At 39.4% G+C, this 21435-nt stretch overlaps 2 protein-coding genes across 5 annotated transcripts in view; both read right to left on the bottom strand.

Moving 5' to 3' along the window:
- Positions 1 to 21435, bottom strand: part of ZBTB14 (zinc finger and BTB domain containing 14) — a 138107-nt gene that overhangs the window by 116442 nt on the left and 230 nt on the right. For 2 of the 4 annotated variants that reach the window (XM_081263336.1, XM_081263338.1), the window contains exons 2-3: positions 18847 to 18930; positions 11124 to 17265 (exon numbers count right to left, since the gene is read on the bottom strand). In XM_081263336.1, coding sequence (XP_081119462.1) covers positions 15922 to 17265; positions 18847 to 18849 — 1347 coding nt within the window. In that variant the 5' untranslated portion in view covers positions 18850 to 18930 and the 3' untranslated portion in view covers positions 11124 to 15921. Of the gene's footprint in view, positions 1 to 11123; positions 17266 to 18846; positions 18931 to 19787; positions 21424 to 21435 lie in introns of those variants that run through there. The other 2 variants (XM_081263337.1, XR_014018350.1) reach the window with 2 other exon arrangements.
- The window catches only part of AKAIN1 (A-kinase anchor inhibitor 1), a 139114-nt gene that overhangs the window by 117453 nt on the left and 226 nt on the right, over positions 1 to 21435 (bottom strand). The window contains exons 2-3 of the mRNA XM_081263339.1: positions 18847 to 18930; positions 15399 to 15473 (exon numbers count right to left, since the gene is read on the bottom strand). Coding sequence (XP_081119465.1) covers positions 15399 to 15401 — 3 coding nt within the window. The 5' untranslated portion in view covers positions 15402 to 15473; positions 18847 to 18930. The remainder of the gene's footprint in view (positions 1 to 15398; positions 15474 to 18846; positions 18931 to 21435) is intronic.

The following is a 21435-nucleotide window of genomic DNA, read 5'->3' as shown; positions in this document are numbered from 1 at the left end:
TGTTATTCTAGTTTAAAGGGAAGGCATTCAAACTTCAGATTTACTGGTTGAATCTATGGGTTACAACTGATAGACAGGCCTGAGAGATTTCTGCCAATACTAAGATCTTATAGATTCCTTAAGAAATGTCATATTGAAATAGTTATTAGGACTTCCGGCTATAAGTGACTCATGAATATAGAGAGATATTTTACCTACTTTACTACCCAAAACTGCTATTCAATAACAATAAAGGGGTTTTTCAAAAAATATATTCCAGAAGGTGTAAAGTAGGTCTCTGGATTTGTGGTCAGCTAAAGGGAGATGTAAAAACCAGAGCCATAGTAATAAAGTGCACAGTGTGGAGCGATGATATTTCTCAGCTTTCTTCTTCAGATTCTAAGATCCTGTCTGGAGGAAATTCTCCCCAAAACAGGAAATTTGAAAATAGTCTTTGCAGCATTTGATCATCTTAAGAAGGACCTAAAGATGCTCACACTAGGTGTTAACCAAGTGTCCTAGACAGATCACTGGAGAGTTAAACCCACAATTACAAGACCCTTCCACAGGCTCAGGAATTTCCATCAGCTCTCAAGTCCACGTTTAGAAATTCAATGACAAACAAATATTACCAGTCATCCCAAAACAACCCTCTGACATGAAGATGGAGACCAAGACAAATAACTAACAAATAAATAGAAAAAAAATAATTTGGAAGAAACAGATGACTGATGAAAACAGAACATTCAAAAAACAAATGGCCATGAGTACATTTAGAAAAATAAGATTTTACAACCATAAAACAGAACAGGATGTCATAAAAAAAGGAGAATATAGAAGTTATTAAAAATAAACAGAGCTCATGAAAAATCAAAAGGATAGTCAACCAATAACCAATGCCAAATGATTTAGATAAAAAATAATAATGGGGCTGGGGCTGTAGCTCAGTGGTAGAACCTCACCTCACACGTACGATTTGATCCTCAGCATCACATAAAAATAAATGAATAAAGACATTGTGTCCGTCTACAACTAAAAAAAATTTTAAAAATAAAAAAATAATGGTAGCTTTGGCTTATATCCCATAGAATAAAATAAATATCTACCTGTTCTGGTATGAATAGCTGACTATGCAAATAATTATCATAAAAGAATTCAACTTAATACATCTATTTTAAAAAATGAGAAAATAAGAAATTAGAAATGGCAGATTTGAGGAAGGCTGCATTTTCAGTTGCTCTGTGGCTAGGGATTCGGGCAGCAGGAGAACGGCTTGTCAATGAGGTGAGTAAAAGAGGGAATTTCCTGAAATTCAATATTGGATGTGCAGAATTTCAGCTGCATTGAATAAAGAGCAAGAAAGAGTACAAGTCAGTGGTGGCAGTGTCAAACGCTGCTGGTTCACCGTGGAGGGGAGGGATAACACAGAGAGAAACACAAGGACAAATTGGGCCCAGAAAAAACTGTAGATCAGAGAAGCAGCCTGAACTTAGCTGACCCAGAAGCTGCACAGAGATCTAGTGTCTGAAAAGTGCTCTGTGTTTCTTGACCCTGAGATGGAGAGCTGAGGCAGGAGTCATCTTAGGAGGCCAGGGCTGCGGCTGCTGCTGTGGAGCCAGATCACAGCAGACATTGCCGTACTGTCCCAGCAAGCAACTACCATGTGGCTAGGGTGTACCTGGAAGAACATGAGTGAAACGCGCACAGAGAAGATGATATACAGGGGAATTCAGGTCATAAATATAGAAAAGAGTGCAACATGCTCTCTCTTTGAGACTGGTGGCTCACTGGACCTGCTGAAGAGGCTTGGGAAACTGAACCGGCAGGTGTGAATACACCTAGGGACTGAGCCCAGGAAGGGCCAGTGCAAAGCAGAGTGTGTTGAAAGTTGGCTGTGAGTAGAATTCTTGGAAGTTTCCGGAGATCCAGACTACCAGCAGAGATCAGCATCTGCCTGGCCCTAAGGGTGTATTGATCTAATCTCTCCAGAGCAGATGCCACTTAAAGATAAGTCCCTAAGGCCTGATTAGATCTAACTAATCAGAACTCTCCCAGCCATCAGAACTCTCTCCAGAGCAGTCTCACCCTGGGAGTGCATCCATGTGGTCTGTCTAGACAAAATTCCAAATGGCAGTACGTCCCATTCTGTTCTACCTTCTACTGGTAAGAAGGGAAACTGAGAGCTATTTCAACCAGCTTCAATTTCAGGCCACTCCAGATGGTATCTCAGTTAGCAACACAAAAAGAAGAAGGGTTAGACAAAACAGCCCTCCTCCCATCTTCACATGCACAAAGCACCTCCGAGACCTCCAAGAAATAGAAAGAAGGACAGTTAGGAATAGGCAGTGACCATCTATTCTCATTGATTGTTTTGACCTCCTCACTGGAAAAAATTCTTTCATTTTTCACTAAGAATCTTTTTTTCCTTTTTTTTTTTTTTTGGTGTTCTTGATGTGCTCATATATGTATGCTTTTCCTTTTTTGTAATTTTTTTTACATATTTTTTAGTGTTGACGAACCTTTATTTTATTCATTTATTTACATGCGGTGCTGAGAATCAAACCCAGTGCTTCACACATGTGAGGCAATCACTCTACTACTGAGCCACAACCCCAGCCCCATCATTTATTTTTTTACAATAGTTTTTCCTTGTCCTTTGAGGATTAGGATTTTTGGTTTTGATTTGTTTTTCTTTGTTTGTGTGTAATTTCATTCATTTATTTTTCCCCACAAACAGCCAAATCTTCTCATTCCCTCTTTCTCCCTTTGTTTTTTTTCTATTTTCTCCCCTCCTTTATAACCATCACTGTTTGCAGATGATATAATGCTATGCTTAGAAGATCCAGAAAGTTCCCCAGAAGACTGCTGAAGCTAATAAACAAATTCAGCAAAGTAGCAGGTTGTAAAATTAACATATAAAAATCAACAAATTTCCAACAATGAATCTGCTGAGAATGAAATCACAACAGCCTCAAAAATAGTAAAATAAAATAAAATATCCAGGAATACATCTTATCAAGGAGATGAAGAACTATATAATGAAAACTATTGAGAACATTGAAGAAATTGAAGAAGACACTAGATGGAAAGACTTCTCCTGTTACTAGATAGGCAGAATTAATATTGCTAAAATGACCACATGACCAAAAGCATTATATAGATTCAATGCAATTCCCATCAAAATACCAAAGACATTCTTCATAGAACTAGGGGGAAAAACAGTTCTAATATTCATTTGAAAGACTAAAAGACCCAGTATAGCAATTCTAAGTCAAAAAAGTAAGGCTGAATACATCACAATTCCCAACTTCAAATTATACTACAGAGCTATAGTAACAAAAACTGCATGGTACTGGTATAAAAATAGACAGAGCACTGGTACAGAATAGAAGAACACAGAGACAAACTCAAATCTTGGACAAGGTGCCAAAAACATATATTGGAGGAAAGACAGTCTTTTTATCAAATGGTGCTGAGAAAACTAGTTATCCATATGTAGAATAAGGAGACTAGGTCCTTATCTCTCTGCACAAAAGTCAAATGGATCAAAGACCTCAGAATTAGGCCAGAAACCATGCAACTCCTAGAAGAAGATGAAGGGTCAATTCTCTAACATATAGGCACAGGAAATAACTTTTTCAATAGAACCCCTAAAGCTCAGGAAATAATGCCAATAGTTAATAAATGGTATGGCATCAAATTAAAAAGCTCTGCCCAGCAAATGAAACAATTAAGAATGTGAAGAGAGAACCTTCAAAATAAGAGAAAATCTCTGCAAGCTACTCTTCTGACAGAGGATCCAGAATATATAAAGAACTCAAAAAACTTAACACATACCCAAATAACTCAATTAATAAATGGACAACTGAACTAAAGAGATATTTCTCAAAAGAAATACAAATGGCAAAAAAATACCAAAAAAGTCCATTATCATTAGTAATTAGAGAAATGCAAATCAAAACTACACTGAGATTTCATCTCATTCATTAAAATGGCAGCCATCATAAACAATGAATGCTGGAGAGGATGTGGAAAAAAAGGAACGCTTTCAAACTGTTGGTGGAATTGTAATTAGTAGAACCACTGGGGAAGTCAGTATGGAGTTTCCTCAAAAGATTAGGAATGGATCCACCATATGACTCAGCTATACCACTCTTCAGTATTGATCTTAGCGAAGTCAATGTACTATGGTGTTACATGCATAGCCATGTTTATATTATAGCAGCACAATTCATAATAGCCAAACTATGGAACACATGAATAGATAAAGAAAATGTGGTACACATACACAATGGAGTTTTATTCAGCCACAAAGAAGAATGAAATTATATCATTTGTAGAAAAATGGATGGAACTTGAGAACATTATATTAAGCAAAATAAGCCAGATTTAGAAAGTCAAGGGTCATATGTTTTCTCTCATATGTGGAAGCTAGAGAGAGAGAGAAAAAAAAGAAAAGAAATATTGGGGGGAATTGCATGAAAATCAAAGAGAGATCAGTAGAATAAAGAGATCAGGGGGAAGGAGGAGAAGAGGGAAGGGAAGGGGAAATACTGGGGAATTATATTGGCCAAATTATATGGTTATATTGTGTGCTGAACAAATATGCATAGAGGATAATAAAGTAAGTAATAAATATTCAGAGAACCAGTCTAAGAAAACTGGAGAAATTGTTTCCCTACAGCTAGTAATTTTTGTTTGTTGAAGTTTCTCGGTGCACAGCACTAATTCTACCTTAAATTCTCCTCCTAAATCTCTCCAGTCATTATGTTAGAAGGGTGCAATACTCTCTTGCAACTTTTTAAAGGAACTCTATCTAGAGAATCCTGGGCACTGAAGTTACTCGGGGCTTTCCTTTGCTTGATCCTAGAGCTCTATTCCTGAGTTGTGTTCCCATTTCTGGTCCCAGGCTGGTCTTGACTCACGCCGTTGCTTTGGTGGAGAAGCACATCCTCCATCTGAAGAGGGAATGAAAGCTACACTTTTTCAGGTCCTTTTAAGCTTGGCACTTATTTGATGGTTTCACTGGGGATAGAATTCTAGATTGGAAAATAATCTATCAGGAAATGAAGAATGTCATGTTTCTGTACCATGAGGGCTTTCTGGGAACTTTTAATGGCACCTGGATTAACAAACTATCCATAACTGCATGGTATAGAGCCTTATCTCTGTAGGCGTTTGAATTTCAAAGACAAAATGAACCACACAGCCCCAGAACCAGTCATTTACATCCCGAAGGATTGTTAATGACTATAGAACAAAGGTTTTTCTGTGTCTCTCAGGTAGAAAAGAGGCAGTTGGTGACCTGTCACTTCGCAGATTCATAGTTCAGGAAGACTTTCAGTGTGCAAGATGGCATGTTGCTGTCACCACATAAAGGACATTGGGCATAGTTATTGCTATAAATAATAATATCTTTGATCACTCCTCTAAAAATCTCACGTCTTCTTTCAGGATGAAAATTTAAATAAATGTAGGTATTAAAACTGTATAATCTATCTGAGCACAGTGGTGCACACCTGTAATCCCAGAGGTTCCAGAGGCTGAAACAGGAGAATCACTAGCTGTAGGGAAACAATTTTGCTAGCAAAAAAAGAAATGATAGTATGCTAGGTAGCTAGTTGGAATATATTTATGTAATCACAACAATGTAAACTATAAATTTGGATTTAATAAAACTGTATTAGAAACATAAAAGGAATACAAATGTGATATGTAGAAGATATATAGAAGGAAAAGATGGCCATAGGAATAAGTCAACAGATTGAAGTTTAAACCTAAAAAATTAAGGAAAAGCAATATCCGCTTTTATTTACAGAAATAGAGGGAATCACCAAATTTGGTAACTAAAATAGCTAAAATTGAAGGAGTTTAATCTTTGCCACATAAGGAGTTAGTCTCCAATTCCTAGTAAACTTATTTTCCTCAAGATAAACATTTTATAATTCTTTTTCATAGAGTGCTTTTTCCAAAGAATTTTCCCATCTTTCTACCTTTCTATTCATCCTCTGTAAAAGTAAGATAAAACTGAACTCCAACGAGTGACCTATTTTATTTTGAGGCAATGGGATTTGACCTAAAATAATAATGTAAAGCATCAAGCAGCAGTTTTTTCCCTTTCTCTTTATTAAGGGAGGAGTTAAGGTGTCTAGCAGATCGTGGGGGAGGGAGAGTGGTACATAGGAAGACCAGAACACTATTCATGTGACTGATAAAAAAGAAATAATCTGTGACTATGTGTAATACCTTCCAGCTCTGGAATGTTTTCCAAGACCTCAGGTCTTATTAAATCCAAAAAGAGGCACAGAGCAAATGGCAGATTCTGACCATAGAGATAATTTCTTCATGTGGAAAGGGGTGACAGAAGAAAAGATCAAAGAAGACAACAGTGAAAATATTTGCATGGGGGAAAAAGGAGAAGAGTTTAGATTCAGGCTGGGGAAGGAAGAGAAGAAGCTGCTCAAAGAGAGAGGAGCAAGATAAACAGAGATTTGGGATTTTTTTTTTTTAGGGGTGGGGGTTACCAGGGATTGAACTCAGGGGCACTCAACCACTTGATCCACATCCCCAGCCCTATTTTGTATTTTATTTAGAGACAGGGTCTCACTGAGTTGCTTGCCGCCTCGCTTTTGCAGAGGCTGGCTTTGAACTCCTGATCCTTCTGCCTCAGCCTCCAGAGTCACTGGAATTATAGGCAAGCACCACCGTGCCCAGTGTAAACACAGATTTTTAAGTGCTGTTTTGCACTTTATTCCCCTGCTGACAATACTCAAGAAACCTTCAGTGAAGATCCACATTATGTTTCAATACTTTTTATACTTCTTCTAACCTAGATGTCCTTCAATAGATGAATAGATTAAGAAAAACTGTGGTATATATACACAATGGAATATTACTCAGCAATAAAAGAGAATAAGATTATGGCATCTTCAGGTAAATGGATGGAGTTAGAGAATATTATGCTAAGTGAAGTTAGCCAATCCCAAATAACCAAAGGCCAAATGTTTTCTCTGATAAATGGATGCTAATCCAAAAGGGCGGGGTGGCATGGGAGGAGTAGAGGAATTTTGGATTGGGGCTAAAGGGGAGGGAGGAGGGGAGGGGCTTGGGGATAGGAAACATGGTGGAATGAGAAGGTCATCATTACCCTAGGTACATGTATGATTGCCTGAATGGCGTGACCACAATTTGTGTACAACCAGAGATGTAAAAAATTGTGCTCCATTTGTGTATTCCTCTGTCATGTATAACTGATTAGAATAAATTACTTAACTTAAAAAACGATTTATACTTCTTTTGGATGCATCTCCAAAAGCTGAGAATGACCTTAAAATAGGAGCAGGAACACCCAGATTTACTTAGATGACATCAAGTGCAGTTTGAATTGTTTTGCTAGGAGCTGTAACAGTGTGGAATCATCTACATTCTTTCCATTTGGCAGTGCTGGAACTGCCAAAGTTCCGGAGTACTTGGAAATCTGGATCTGTGATCACCTTTAGAAGTTAGAAGGCAAGAAAACTTCAAGTCATTAAATTAAAAATGCCTTAAAGTTATTAACCCAACTAACTAAATAATTACAGAATAATAGGCTTAAATCCTGAAATAACCTTGAAGACCCTCTAATAAAATCTCTTCCTTCAAGCCAAGGAAATGGATCAGGGAGATTAAATCAGTTGCTCATAGTTCATATGGCAAGTTAAAGGCTAAGAAAAGACTTGAAATCCAGATGTTCCATCTTTTCATTGGTTGAAAATAACAGTGAAATTAGTGTCTGCCCATGTGTATCAGTCTGTTTTCTGTGGGCAATAGCAATATTATGGACAAAATTATCAAGATGCATTTTTTTATCTTGTTTCTGGATGTTCAAGGTTGAGGGTCTGCATCTCATAATGTCTTACAGGCAGAGTCTCAGGATGGCACAGAGTACCACATAGCAATAGACAGAGAGACAGAGACAGAAGCAGAGACAGAGATTCTGCCACCAGAATTCAACCTTCAATCACCGGGGCTCACCCTCATGACCTTATCTAAATCTAATCACATTTTAAAGACCTCCCTGCCACACACACACACCTAGAGACATCATAGTGGGATTTTTTACCCTTTAGTTGGTTATGAAATGTCCCTCAAATGCCCATATGGTAAAGGCCTGATCCCCAGTCCATGTACCATCAGGAAGTGATAGATCCTTTAGAAAGTGGTGCCTAGTGAAGGAAGTCAGGTCACTGGGGCCATGCTGAAGTGGGTACCATTACTCTAGCCCTTCTTCTCTTTGCTTCTGGTTGCCATGAGGTGAACAGGCCTCTCCACAGAACCCTCCTGTCATGATGCACTGTGCTGCCACATACCCAAAGCAATAGAGACAAGGGACCGTGGACTGACTATTCCAAAATTGTGAGCCCAAATAAACCTTTAATCTGTTTTAGTAGGTTACTTCAGGTATTTTATCAGAGTAAAGGAAAGCTAACACACTTAACACCTCATAAAGGGGACTGGATAAAAAGGGGACACGATCAAACCATATCACCATGAGTAAGAACTTTCCATGGATTATCTCACTTAATTCTCAGACTATTGTCCCATCTTACAAATGAGAAAAGTGAAATTCAAGAAGTAATCTAATATCTTGCCCAAGATTTTAGATTCAGGAATACACTCCCTAACTACAAATTCAGTTGCTGTGGAACAGGGTAGAATAGATACTGGATGGTAACAAGTAAATAGTCATACATGGTTAAAACATTAAAAAACAACAAATTTAGGAACTCAGGAGTTTTAAATCTAATCTTTCAAATCTGAATTTCTATATGAGGAAATTTTAAAGAACCCAAAGATAAATCTCATACTTAATGAACAGACCCTATACACACTTATTATCTATGTCAGGCTTCTTGTAATTCAGACAAATAGAATCAAAGAATCTAGGTTTGAGTTGTGTGTGTGTGTGTGTGTAAAATGAAGTCATCCTTTACCTCATCACATTGTGGACTAATTAAACTACTAATGTACCATTTTCACATAACTCACAGATGTTTGGAAAAATATGATTAATTATATAGTACCTAAAAATTAATTCACCTCTACTGTTTTTCATTCTTTTTCTCAGCCCCCCAGTTTATGATAGGGTATCTAGACTATTAAACAAAATCTTATTTACATGAATGCGTACTGATCCAGTAGCTTCCAATTGGGTTAATATTTCCCATTTCATACTGGCTGGAAAGTTACAGAAAGAACAGAATAGCCAAAACATGTCCAGACTTAGAAGGAACAATAGATAGGGGCTGGAGTTATGGCTCAGCGGTAGAGCGCTCGCCTAGCACGTGCAGGGCCCTGGGTTCTTTCCTCAGCACCACATAAAATAAAATAAAATAAATGTATTGTATCTAACTACAACTAAAAAATATTTTTTTAAAAAGAAGGAACAGCACCTATACATACCCTTCATTTAATTAAATATAAATAGCCCAAGATTGAACTGTAATTAGGTTCTCCAAATATTACACTTCTTTCATTCTATTTGAGTTCAGTAATTGATTATATCTGATTTTAAAGTCAAATTTCTTATCTATGACTTATGGAAGAAAGGTGAATTTATCTTTTAGAATAAGCAACAGTGGTGTAATCTAGGCAGGGAATCACCATTTGCATTTTGGCAGATGAAATTTAGAAAGATTATGCAACCAGGCCAACTAGTAATGAAGCTTGCTAGCAGTGGAGGTGAAACCCGAATCCAAGTTTCCTAACACCTTCCAGGGATAGAAAGAAGTCAAAGACAGGTGGAAACCGCTTAACGTGGATGACCATTTTCAGTTTCTTTTGGCCTTGGGTCTTTTGGGGTCACCTGGGCTCACTGTATAATGGAACATATGAAATTAACTGGTAACTTTGCTATTACACTGCAATCATCTATGACATTCTATCTGCAGATTTTCATATTTGGGGACAGGGTCTTGATCTGAAGCAAGGTAAAACAAAATTGGTTTACTATCTAGTTTCTTACATGAGATATTCTTGTAGAAATCAAAATATTAGGACCAATTCAGAATAGAAACCTAGGGGCAGCTGTTTGCATAAATGTCTCTCTCTCTCTCTCTCCATTCCTTTGTACTTCCTGCCTAACATTAGACAGAGGTCACTCAGAACACACACTCAGATACTCCTTTTCTAGTGTGAGGCTGAACAAGGGTGACTAAGAGCACGGCTCTGGGGGCAGAGATGGACCTGTTCTCCTGTCCTGGCTCTGGGAAGGGCTCTACATTGGGCAGGATTTCCAATTTTGAACTTGGTGTCTTTATCACTAATGAGTACCTCTGAGTTGTCACAAAACATAAAAAGAGATTGTGTTAGGGCTGGGGATGTGGCTCAAGCGGTAGTGCGCTCGCCTGGCATGCGTGCGGCCCGGGTTCGATCCTCAGCACCACATACAAACGAAGATGTTGTGTCTGCCGAGAACTAAGAAAAAATAAATAAATATTAAAATTCTCTCTCTCTCTCTCTCTCTCTGTCCCCCTCTCTCTAAAAGAAAACAAACAAAAAAAAAAAGAGATTGTGTTAGTGCCTGACGCCTGGTAAATGTTCAACACACACATACTAGGTTTGATCAAAATTGATCCCCTTCACTATCTCCAGTGACAGGTTCAAAGTGAGAAGTGAAAGCAAACAAAAGGCAGCAGTGACCTTAAAGAATCACCCATGTCTGTCCTTACTGAAAATAAAAAAAGGACTATGTTCCAAGTATAGCATAGGGTGCTTTCATAGAACTCTGTCAAACTGACAGGCAGCCCAGATGTCCACCTTTTCAGATTCCCATGAGCTTATTTGCTATGCCAACCTAAACACATTGCTATCTTTGACTGGCAGTGGGCACAAACTGACTCTTTGCTCTCAGCCACTGGCGAGCAGACTCGCTCTTGATGCATCTTCCCTTCAAATTTTCTGAGTTATAAATGCTCTGGTCAAAGCTGCTGGCAGCCCAGGTTATCTATCATTTTTCACTCCTCTATATTTTACTTGCATCAGTATCTTTCTTGATGCCAAATTCCACTATTTTAAAAGAAATAAACCTGAGTCTCCCATTACCATTCTTCTTCCTGAAATTTAGTATCAATGAAGAAAACTAAGAATCATTTTATGGAAATATTTAATAAATATATTTTCTCAGTACACATTCAAAAATTCCACTTGAGAATGGTGTATTTTGGTACCACTAAATCTCATGACAATGTATGAAACACCCTTAATTACTTTCTAAGATGTGTTCCTTTAACTGGACTAAAATACCACATATTTTAAAAAATAAGTATTCTGGACATTTATGATCAATAATTATTTGTAAACATTTGTAAAATTCAGAAAGGTAAGTGTTCTTTCCAGGACAATAAGCTCCAGGAGGGCAGGAATGGAGTTGTTCTTGTTCATTGTTGCATTCCCAGCACCCAGTCCAAGGCCAGACAAGTACAAGGCATTCTATGAGAATTTGTTAACTCACACACTTTAACCTTACTCTATACACTTTTGCGTAAAAATTAATGGAACTATCCTCTTTAAAGCAAAGTGTTGTAGCAAACTGTTATTCTGAAACCAAAAGGAAAAAAAGAATTCTAGGGTAGTAGTCTAAGCACTTTGGAGAAAGCAACAGACTATCCTGGAATTTATACAAACCAGAAAGGCAAAGTCTGGGTGTAGCCTGAAATACATCATTTAGAAAAGCATAATATAAAAATATTTTCTAAATGCATGACTCCATGTATGAGACTCAAAAGATGGCTCTCAAAATTGCAATGGTGGCTCTGCCAGCATGTTCCCCAAGAAAAGCAGGAAACCATCCAGAGGCCGGTGTTAACTCTTGACTACATTCCAATGACCTACTTAAAAATGGATAAATGGTGAAAGACTAAGATGAATACACATATTTTAGAACAAAGCTGTAAATGGACTGAAGCTTACAGAAATGCTAAGATAAACAGCTTCTGTAGACGTTTTCAGTTAAGACGATTTTAAAAAGTTGAGTCTACAATTCAGGGCCAGTGATTGTAGAGCTGACAGATGCCAAAGGCAAAGAGAATTAAGAACAGCAGGGAACATTTATGGAGCACCTAGAGCGGCAAATGCTGGGCTAAACGATTTGTATTTCTATCCTCACAGCAGATGAGGTTAAAAACCCCTGTATCTACTTTAGAGAAGATGAAATCAAGGCTCAGGACAATGAAAACTTGTCTATGTCTATACATTAACTGATAAGTACAAATGATCAAAACCCAAGTTCGACTAGAAAAATCTTTCCATTAATCCACACTTCCTCCTTGTTACACTTGAAAAAGTCAAATGAATGAATATTGGTAACTGAGAATCTCGAAAACATTGTGAAAATACTCAACAGCTGAAATCTGTTACAACTCAGATAAATTACATCTAGGGTCCTTGAGATGAGATCAGAATGGTAACCCTGAAGGGAACCATAACTAACAGATGAAGGGCAGAGGCCACTGTCAGTTTTTAAAGGATACATAGGACAAGAATGAGAAGGGGTACATATACGCTGTTAGCCAGCAGTCAAGTCTCTTCTGCCTTTGTATCACCAGGATCCTGCCCAGTGGCTCATGAAGGATGCTCAGGAGATGTTGACTCATTATTTAATATCTTTAGATGCAGGATTAAAACCTTAAGTCATGCAGATGCAAGACTAAAACCCTATTTTGAATAATTTCATGGGGGGAGAAAGTTCCCAGTTATAAGGGAATATACAATAATCAAGACAGACTTGAGAGGAAAATGACACTTCTTCATTCTCCTTTTGGGAAGTCATGGTTCCCTGACTTTTACTATTCAAAACTCAATACTACAATGCTTATAATTCTCGTTCATTACACTTACAGTTTGTTCACAGCAGTTATCATCACTGACAATGTTACTACAAGAGAATGAATTCCAGGTTCCAAATGACTGAGTTACAGTATAATCCATTTAATTGGAAACTACATACACTTACATCATTTTCTCTCATTTCAATCTTTTCCTCCAACAAAACAGAAGTTAGTATCAAGTTCATTTGATAGCACTTCCGTAATTTCCAAACACTTTAAATTAATGAGCAAGTTAACAGAGGCAAATTACCTGCTGCAGTTTGGATTTTAAATGTTCTCCAAAAGCGCATCTGTTGGAGGCTTGGACCTCAGCTCATGACATTATTGGGTCATGGTGGAACTTTGCATGGGACCTAGTGTGAGGTCTTCAGGTCTTTGGGGGCATGCCCTTGAAGGGCATCTTCCTCTTCCTAGCTTTCTGGCCAGAGATAAGCAGCTTTGTTCTACCATATGTTCTTTTGATATGGCACCATGGGCCCAAAACAACTGGGCCAACTGATCATGGATTGAAACCACCAAAACAAAACTTCTCATCAGTTGAACATCTCAGATGTTTCTATAGTAACAGAAAGCTAACACATTGCCCTTCAGTTAAACTTCCCCAAATCCTCTTTCTTCATCAGTACCAATACAATGCAAGTTGAGTACAAAAGTTAACATCAAGTTTATGGACATTCTCTTTATACAAACAGAAAAAGTAGCAGTGAAAAGGGAGTAATATTGACATTTAGAATTTCCCTTCCTCTCATGTATGTAGCAGATGCAGGGTGAGCACATTTCAGAATTAACTCCCTATAATGTTAGAGATACCCTTGAAGAATCTAACATGATGGTTTCACTATCCAGGAGACTATTACAGCCAGACGGATGTGAAGAAAGGCAGTTACTGACCAGGTCTCAGCAAGCAGAACAGCTGTCAGGTTATGACTCTGCTGCCACTAAAAGAACACAAAGAAAACATGCACCCAAATACATACAGGAACCCAATACCAGTGGTAGAAATTGTAACAGAAATATATTTTTCATGCAAAATAGGCCAAATGACAAATACCTGCACAATACAAATAAAGATCTGAAAATTAAACTTTCTCTTTTGGGGGTACTGCCATGATTCTGTGGTTTCAATGGGTGTCTATCCCACGTTAAACTTGCAATTCTATAAAACTATGATTAAGAGTATAGAAAGCATATTTTGGAAGAAACCTGGGTGTGTGAAAGGTTGCTATGAAAAAAATGAAAACAGGAATGATAGAAGTATACTTTCTTTTATATACAAAAATGAAGGCCCAAAATATGGTTTGTTGAAGTAGCTATCAACAAGATGTTAAATTATTTTTCCTTTGCTTTGGTTAAAACAGCCTTGGAACAGCAGTCAGTTCCCCTTCTACTAACAGCATATAAACACAGTGACAGGACTACTTTTAGTACAGAATAAACAACTTTCAAGAAAAGAAATTAAATTAATTTTAAACTAAATTAAACATTTTTACCAATAAATAATTTCTTTTAAAGTAGCTCTTCATCCTACAATCTCGGGCAGAACATATACACCAATTTAAAAAATAAAGTTTCTCCCACAATAGTCATTACAGGTGTTAATGTAACAAGCTATTAAATGAAATTACTTTAATGTACTTAAAAAAAAATTCTAGCAACCAAACATGAATTTTAACAGTTGTCATTTTCTACAATTGTACATATTCTAAAATAATCGACTAATACTTTCTTACAGAACATAATTCAAACTATTGTTGGCATTTCAATATATTCCTAACGAAATGGTTAAAAGAATATTTAGTACACCAAATCTGAAACAGAATTTATAATTCTGATTTACAGCTAATAAAAGGCAATCAATTCCTATTTAAACTGTAACCAGTGATGAAATATACTTCAATAACAAACATTTGGTCTCACAATCTTTAATATTGGTTAAAAACAGTCTGATGTTTGTTGCTCATGGAAGTTACTTTAATCCAATGTGCAAAAAAAGGTGCAGCCATCTGCTTTTACTTGAAATACATAAGACCAACACTACTATTTACACACTTAGAAGATTTTTAAATTTATTAATTTAAGCAAGCATATTGCATCTCTTTTATGGATAAATCATGTGCCACAGAGAGCCTAAAAGCTGGATGACATTCCATTAAGCCACACAAATGTTTCTTGTCCTAATTTTGAACCTAAATATAAATCCAATATCAAAATCAATTAAGAATTACTTTGATCTAATAAGTCTTGGAATTGTTGCACATATGAAAACCTTGTCTCTGAGAGCTTTCACTCCTCTCACCACTGGTCTACTCCACAAACCCCCACTTGTTGCAGAAGGACAATGCCCCCAAAAGAGGAACCTGTGAACCCAGCCCTAAGCACCAGCATCCTGTGGGTTCACAGGATGATGTAGTACGTGCGACTATAGCTTTGGGGGTAGATATGGGGCAATCGAAATGGATGAAGAAACACTTCAGCAAAGCAATTATTACCTATGCACAAAAACAATGTAAAACAGTGACAGAAAAGGTGAACAAACCAAATATAAATCTATACCATTCTGCATTTCCAGAACTTGGTTTCACACTTGCGCCATGTTCTTGGTCAATCACCCACCAGCATTTTCTGGGTCTGTATGAAGAACGTTTATTAAGTTATTCAAACTGCTGTTTTGACCAGAAGTCACGTGTGACTATGATGACTAAGAAATCAATTTACTCGATTATTACTCTGTGCAGTGCACTCACAACTCGAGTGTAGAGGATTAAAAATAGAACAGAAGTCTCTCACCTCTAAACTGGACATAGGAGTTCTCAAATTAAAATCATAAAAAAGAAGGGGAGGGGAGCTTACTGGCAACAATAGACACTAGACAGGACACTGAAACGGTTTGGTCAGAACTTAGGAACGTAATTTCCTTGACAAAGTTTTAAAAACACCTAACCAATCACTGCCTTATGTCCAGCAAGTACACTGCTCCATTCATTTCCATGAAAACATAATAACTGGCGTTCGCTGATCATGATCCATGTCGTCCCAGTCTCGGCTTCTCAGGCGCAGCACTCGGGTCCTGCCACCTCTAGCTACAGGCTATTGTCTCCAACTGCTGCTCCGCTTCTGCAGCCATGGCCGCAGCCTGCAACTGTTCGGTCTCGCTCTGGATGGCACTGGGGGTAACCTGCTTCCTCTCGCTGTGCATATTGTTCTCATGTCTCTTCAGATCCGATGCCTTGGCAAAGGCCTTGGTGCAAGAGCCACACACAAAGGGCTTTTCGCCTCTGTGCCTCCTTTCATGGTCCTTAAGGTGGGACTTGTGTTTGAAGGCTTTGTCACACATGTGACATGCGAATGGTCTTTCGTTACTGTGAACTCTCTCATGCTTCTTTAAGTCTGGGGCACGAATGAATGATTTTCCACACACCTCACAACTGTAGGGCTTATACCCTGTGTGGATTTTTAAGTGTTCCTTCAGGTGGGCCTGGGTGGTGAACCCTTTTGTACACATTTCACATACAAATGGCCGGTCTGCGGTGTGAAGCTTCTCATGCTTCCTCAATCTGCCTTCATCAGAAAATGTCTTACCACATGCTTGACAGGCAATCTGCTCCCGATGGTGACCATAAAGTAAATACTCAAACTTCATGTCACTGGTGGCAGTCCAGCCTGGTGTCTGTTCATCTTTTACCTCACTCATTCCATCATTAAATGTTAAGGCTTGAGGGGTCTGGGACCCCAAATCTTTGGACTCTGGGGTCTCCATGGATTCTACTTCCTGACCATAGCAATTTACTTTTCGAACTTCCTCGCTCCCCAACTCTTTCAAAATCGCTTCCTGAACCCTGAGCGTAGTCGTAGGTGACTTGCCGTCCTCTTGACTTGGGGGGGTGCCTTCTACTGTGTCATCTGAAGGACTGTCATCCTGATCCCCGATTTCTTCCACATCATCATCCTGAGTGTCAGCAGTATCTCCAATGGGGCGATTTATTTTGAGGCAATATTTACTCTTTGATTGGCCATTATTTTCATCAGGACTAGATACATCTCGCTTCTGAGAACAGAGTTTATCCAAAAATCTGATACCAAGAATCTGACCTGATGACATCATTAAGTTAACATCTTCCTTTTTCACGGAGATCTTTGCTGTGTACATGTAGTTCAGGACCTCTTCAAATATATCAGAACGAAGAAAATCTATCTCGATTACTGAAGAGCTATCTACCTCAAGCTTCTTGAAAAGCTTTTTAAAGTAGGTGCTGCAGGCGGCAAGAACACATCTGTGTGCTCTGAATTTCACATCTTCAACCACAATAGCAATATCACAAAATTCTCCTTCCAGGCGTTGTTCATTTAGTGTTTTCAGAAACAGAGTTTTATGATCATCGTCATTGTATTTAATGGTTTCAGACATACTGATGAAAAACTCCTATGAAAACATTTTTTAAAAAAGGAGTTTAGTAATCATGAATAATACTTCATAGAGAAAACATAGGCAGATTTTCATTTTATGACTGATTTTTGGAACCTAGCAATTTCAGAAAGTCAATGTTAGGGATTGCCCAAGAAAAAGGGCAGAAAAGACTGATGCCAACTGAGGGATTTCCGTACCGTTTTCTGTTTATCTTCAGTGTACAAAATATCTGTCTACTTACAAGACCAATAGCAACCTTCACAAAATACATGCCAAGCATTATTCTAGGCACTTTATATATTTTAACTAAATTCATGTCCAAATAACCTTGACTTATTCTACCACCATTTAGTGAAGAGCTAGGACTCAAATGCAGATAATTTAGCTTCAAAATCCATGCTTCTAGATAACCAGAGGTAATCACAACATAAGTGAACCTCAAGGTTTAAGAAACAGTTTGGAGGCAAGAATCCTGTAGACCTGTCTATAGAATCTACTCTAATACCACACACAGAGAAGAGTTTCTAAAATAACTTAAGAGCTCTCAGTGTAAAGTTTCCTATACAGAAGAGACAACCACTGACACAGAACTAGAAAGGGATGCCATTGCCAAAATACTCAGTGCTGTCGTCTAGTTTTTCCATAACAGTTTTATGTCACTCCTAAATGAGGGTCAAGGTTTAATGTAACCTAAGAGAAACAGATGACTTCTGGGAAAATAATGATGAGTGGCTTCATTCCCACTGGACACTAACTGCCATCCAAATAAAAGTATCATCAATATTGGATGCACAGGTTGAATCTATTACCTGAAGTGCTTGGGACCAGAAGTGCTCTGGATTTCAGATTTTTTAAATTCTTGCATACACATAATATGAGATATCTTGAGGTTATGACCCAAATCTAAACATGAAATTCATTTGTTTCACATATAACTAATATGTATAGCCTAAAGGTATTTTTATTTATTTATTTTTGAGTACTGGGGATTGAATCCAAGGGCACTGCATCATGAACTACATCCCCAGCCCTTTCTATTTTTTAAGACAGAGTCTAAGTTGTTTAAGGTCTCACCAAGTTGCTGAGCTGGGCTTGAACTTATGATCCTCTGCCTCAGCCTCCAGAATTGCTGGGATTATCGGTGTACACTACCATGCCCAGCTGAAAGTAATTTTATATAATAAATTTAATAATATTTTAAACAGAATTTCATGGTGTAGTATTTTCCACTTGTGGCATCGTATCAGCACTCAAAAAAGTTTCAGATTTTCAAAATATTTTGAACTTCAGGTTTTTGAATTAGGGAAACTTGACCTGTTCTTGCTAAGAATTTTGAGTTATTTTACAAGAAAAGAAACTTAGAACTAGCATGAAGGACCTCTGTCACCATGTTAAAGAACTAGTCTTTTAAAAATAATGTGTCCTATTTGTTCTCTTAAAAAAATTGTTTTACTTTTATTCAACATAATATAAATGTGAGGAAAACACAATTTTTCCAGAGAAACAGACTGCTATATATAATCAGAATTGAAAATATGCATTTTATAGCAAACACAAAATGATTTTTTCAAGATTTAAATTCAAAGGTATAATTACCATGAACAACTCAGGCAATTATCTTAATGCCTTAAACGCCAAAATCTTCAGATCAGAATTACTCTGATCAGGGGCACACCAGACCTACAGAGAAAAAGATAAAATAAGAGTGAGGTAACATCTTTCTCTATTCTGAATTCTCAACCAAGAATGTTGTCAAGAAATGGAAGGAGACCCTTAGGGTTATACAAAATTACATACAAGAGGAAGTGAGGGGAAAGGGAAAAAAGAATACAAGGGGGAGAAATGAATTACAGTAGAGGGGGTAGAGAGAGAAGAGGGGAGGGGAGGGGAGGGGGGATAGTAGAGGATAGGAAAGGCAGCTGAATACAACAGACATGAGTATGTCAATATGTAAATCAGTGGAAGTGTAACTGAAGTGACTCTGCAATCTGTATACGGGGTAAAAAGGGGAGTTCATAACCCACTTGAATCAAAGTGTGAAATATGATATATCAAGAACTATGTAATGTTTTGAACAACCAATAAAAAAAAGAATTGAGTTAAAAAATAATAATAATAAAAATCCTCCAATTCTTTTTGTGCCTCTTGTCCCACTTCACACTGGGAGTAGCAAAGTGGGTGATGAGTATCAGGCCCAGTTCTGAACAGATGTGAACTAGAATGGGTGAGGACTGGGCACAAGGGACATGGAGGGACTGTACACTGCAATAGGAAGGATGGGTTGGAGAACCGTTAAGGGATTACTCCTCATTAGCAAAGCCATGTCCACACTTGTACACATGTGGACCACTACACAGATGACAAACTCCAATAAGTAGCCCTTACCCCCATCATTTCCAGTTGGGTATGCAACCTTCTACATTTTCCTCTAGGCTTGTACAAACATATACATGCACTTATCTTATATAAAAAACAGACAAAGCTGTACAAGCACACATGTAGCATGGGAGGAAAGAGGAGCTGTTTTCTTTACACACCTGTGTGATATCGAGCACACTTGTCTTTAAGATTGAACTTGTGAAATCCTGGTATTTTATCTCTATCCCCACAGTCTCAAAGAAATTTAGCTTTTTAACTCTTAGCCGAAGAACTCTTTCCTGCACTCCAATATCTTAAAAACTAAAACTCTTCCTCTACTAAACCATGACCAAATAAACTGGTATAGTAGGAGCAAAGGACTGAGCTGTAATACAGTCCCACAAAAAAAAACTGATGCAAACCTCTAACCTGAAGACCAAAGTTCCCTCTATAGAAAACACTAAGCCAACTGGAATACTAAGGGGGTTTCTCATCTGCAGTGTGAAGGCTGGGCAAAATTATTTTTAAGGATGCTTCTTACTTGACCATTTTGCTCCCTGTTCTTTAGGGTCCCCAGGGACTACAGTCACCCCCAGAGAGAGGGCAGTCCAGGGAGAAGTTTCCTACCCTGTCATTTCCTACTGATGTAACTTCTGGGGCTTAGAAAGTAAAAGTGCACTGGTCATACAGTGTCCATGTGTGTCCTGTGTGTGCGCATAAGTGGCCAGTGTGTATTTGGCTGTCCCCCTCCTCAAGATCTCTTGAGGACCTGAAAGGAGAGACCATGTGTTCACTGGCTCATTTTTTTCTATAGAGATGTTCCAATTGCTAAGTTCAAATGAGTCAAACCGGAAGACAGCCATTGCCAGTATTTATGTGGGTAAGTGCAAGAAAAGATGTAGCCCCCAACTACACCTCCACAATAAAGCTGCCCTTTGCAACTGCTCCCCAAATCGTGAGCGCACAGAGTCGCCCGTATGGAGCAGGGAGTGGGGCTTCCCGCAAAGCCAAACTTACATAAGCAGCCGCAGCCGCCACCCCTACCCCTGAGCAGCTGCGACAATGGCTGCCGCACGATTTCAGAAAGGGGAGGAAGCAGGGAATAAAGAGCAAGATCCGAGGCGCTTTCAAAGCGTGTCCAGCCCTCACTCTCATCTCTTTAGGCCCGGGACGTGGGGGAGTGAATAAAGCCTTTTGCATTCCTTCCCAGACAAAAGCTCCCGGCCTCGGAGCTGCCTGGTGAAAGCGTCACTTTCCCTTTCATAATCAGACTGGGGCACAGGCTGTCGGCCTGAGCTCTGAGCGCGGGAAGGAGGGCCCGCGGCGGCCCGTCGGCGCGACCAGCTCGGGAGCGGGCGTGCGGCCGGCTCCGCAGCTCCGCGCCGCGCCCCGCTCCGCCCGCGAGCCCGGAGCTCGCGCCCCGCGCACTCCCCGGCCGGCTCGCGCCGGGCCCTCCCGCGCCCTCCCGTGGCCGGGGGCGGGGGCGGCGCGCGGCCGGCTTCCCGAGCTCCGCGGGCGCACCCGGGAGTGCGTGCGCGGGGGTCCCGGCCCCCTCCTCTGCAGGCGGCTGGGGGCGGCGCGGTGGGGCCCGCGGCTCCGAGGGGCGGCGCCGGGCGGGCTGCACTTGGCGCCAGGCTCGGGCCATCCCCACCCCCACAGCGGTGCACTGCGGCGGTGCGAGCGGGGGCAGCCATGAACTCGGCCGCCGAGCGCGCGCGCGGGGCCGCCACCGCCTGGCCGCTCCCCGAGCCCGCTCACCGGCCTGCGCGGCCCCCGAGCGCCCCATCCCCACGCCCAGCCCCGGCCCACGCCCGTCCCCGCTCGCAC

Source organism: Spermophilus citellus, assembly GCF_964194105.1.
Source record: "Spermophilus citellus genome assembly, chromosome: 12".
Taxonomy (NCBI): Eukaryota; Metazoa; Chordata; class Mammalia; order Rodentia; family Sciuridae; genus Spermophilus; species Spermophilus citellus.
The sequence above is the reverse complement of the archived record's forward strand: the minus strand, read 5'-3'. Positions and strand labels throughout refer to the sequence as shown.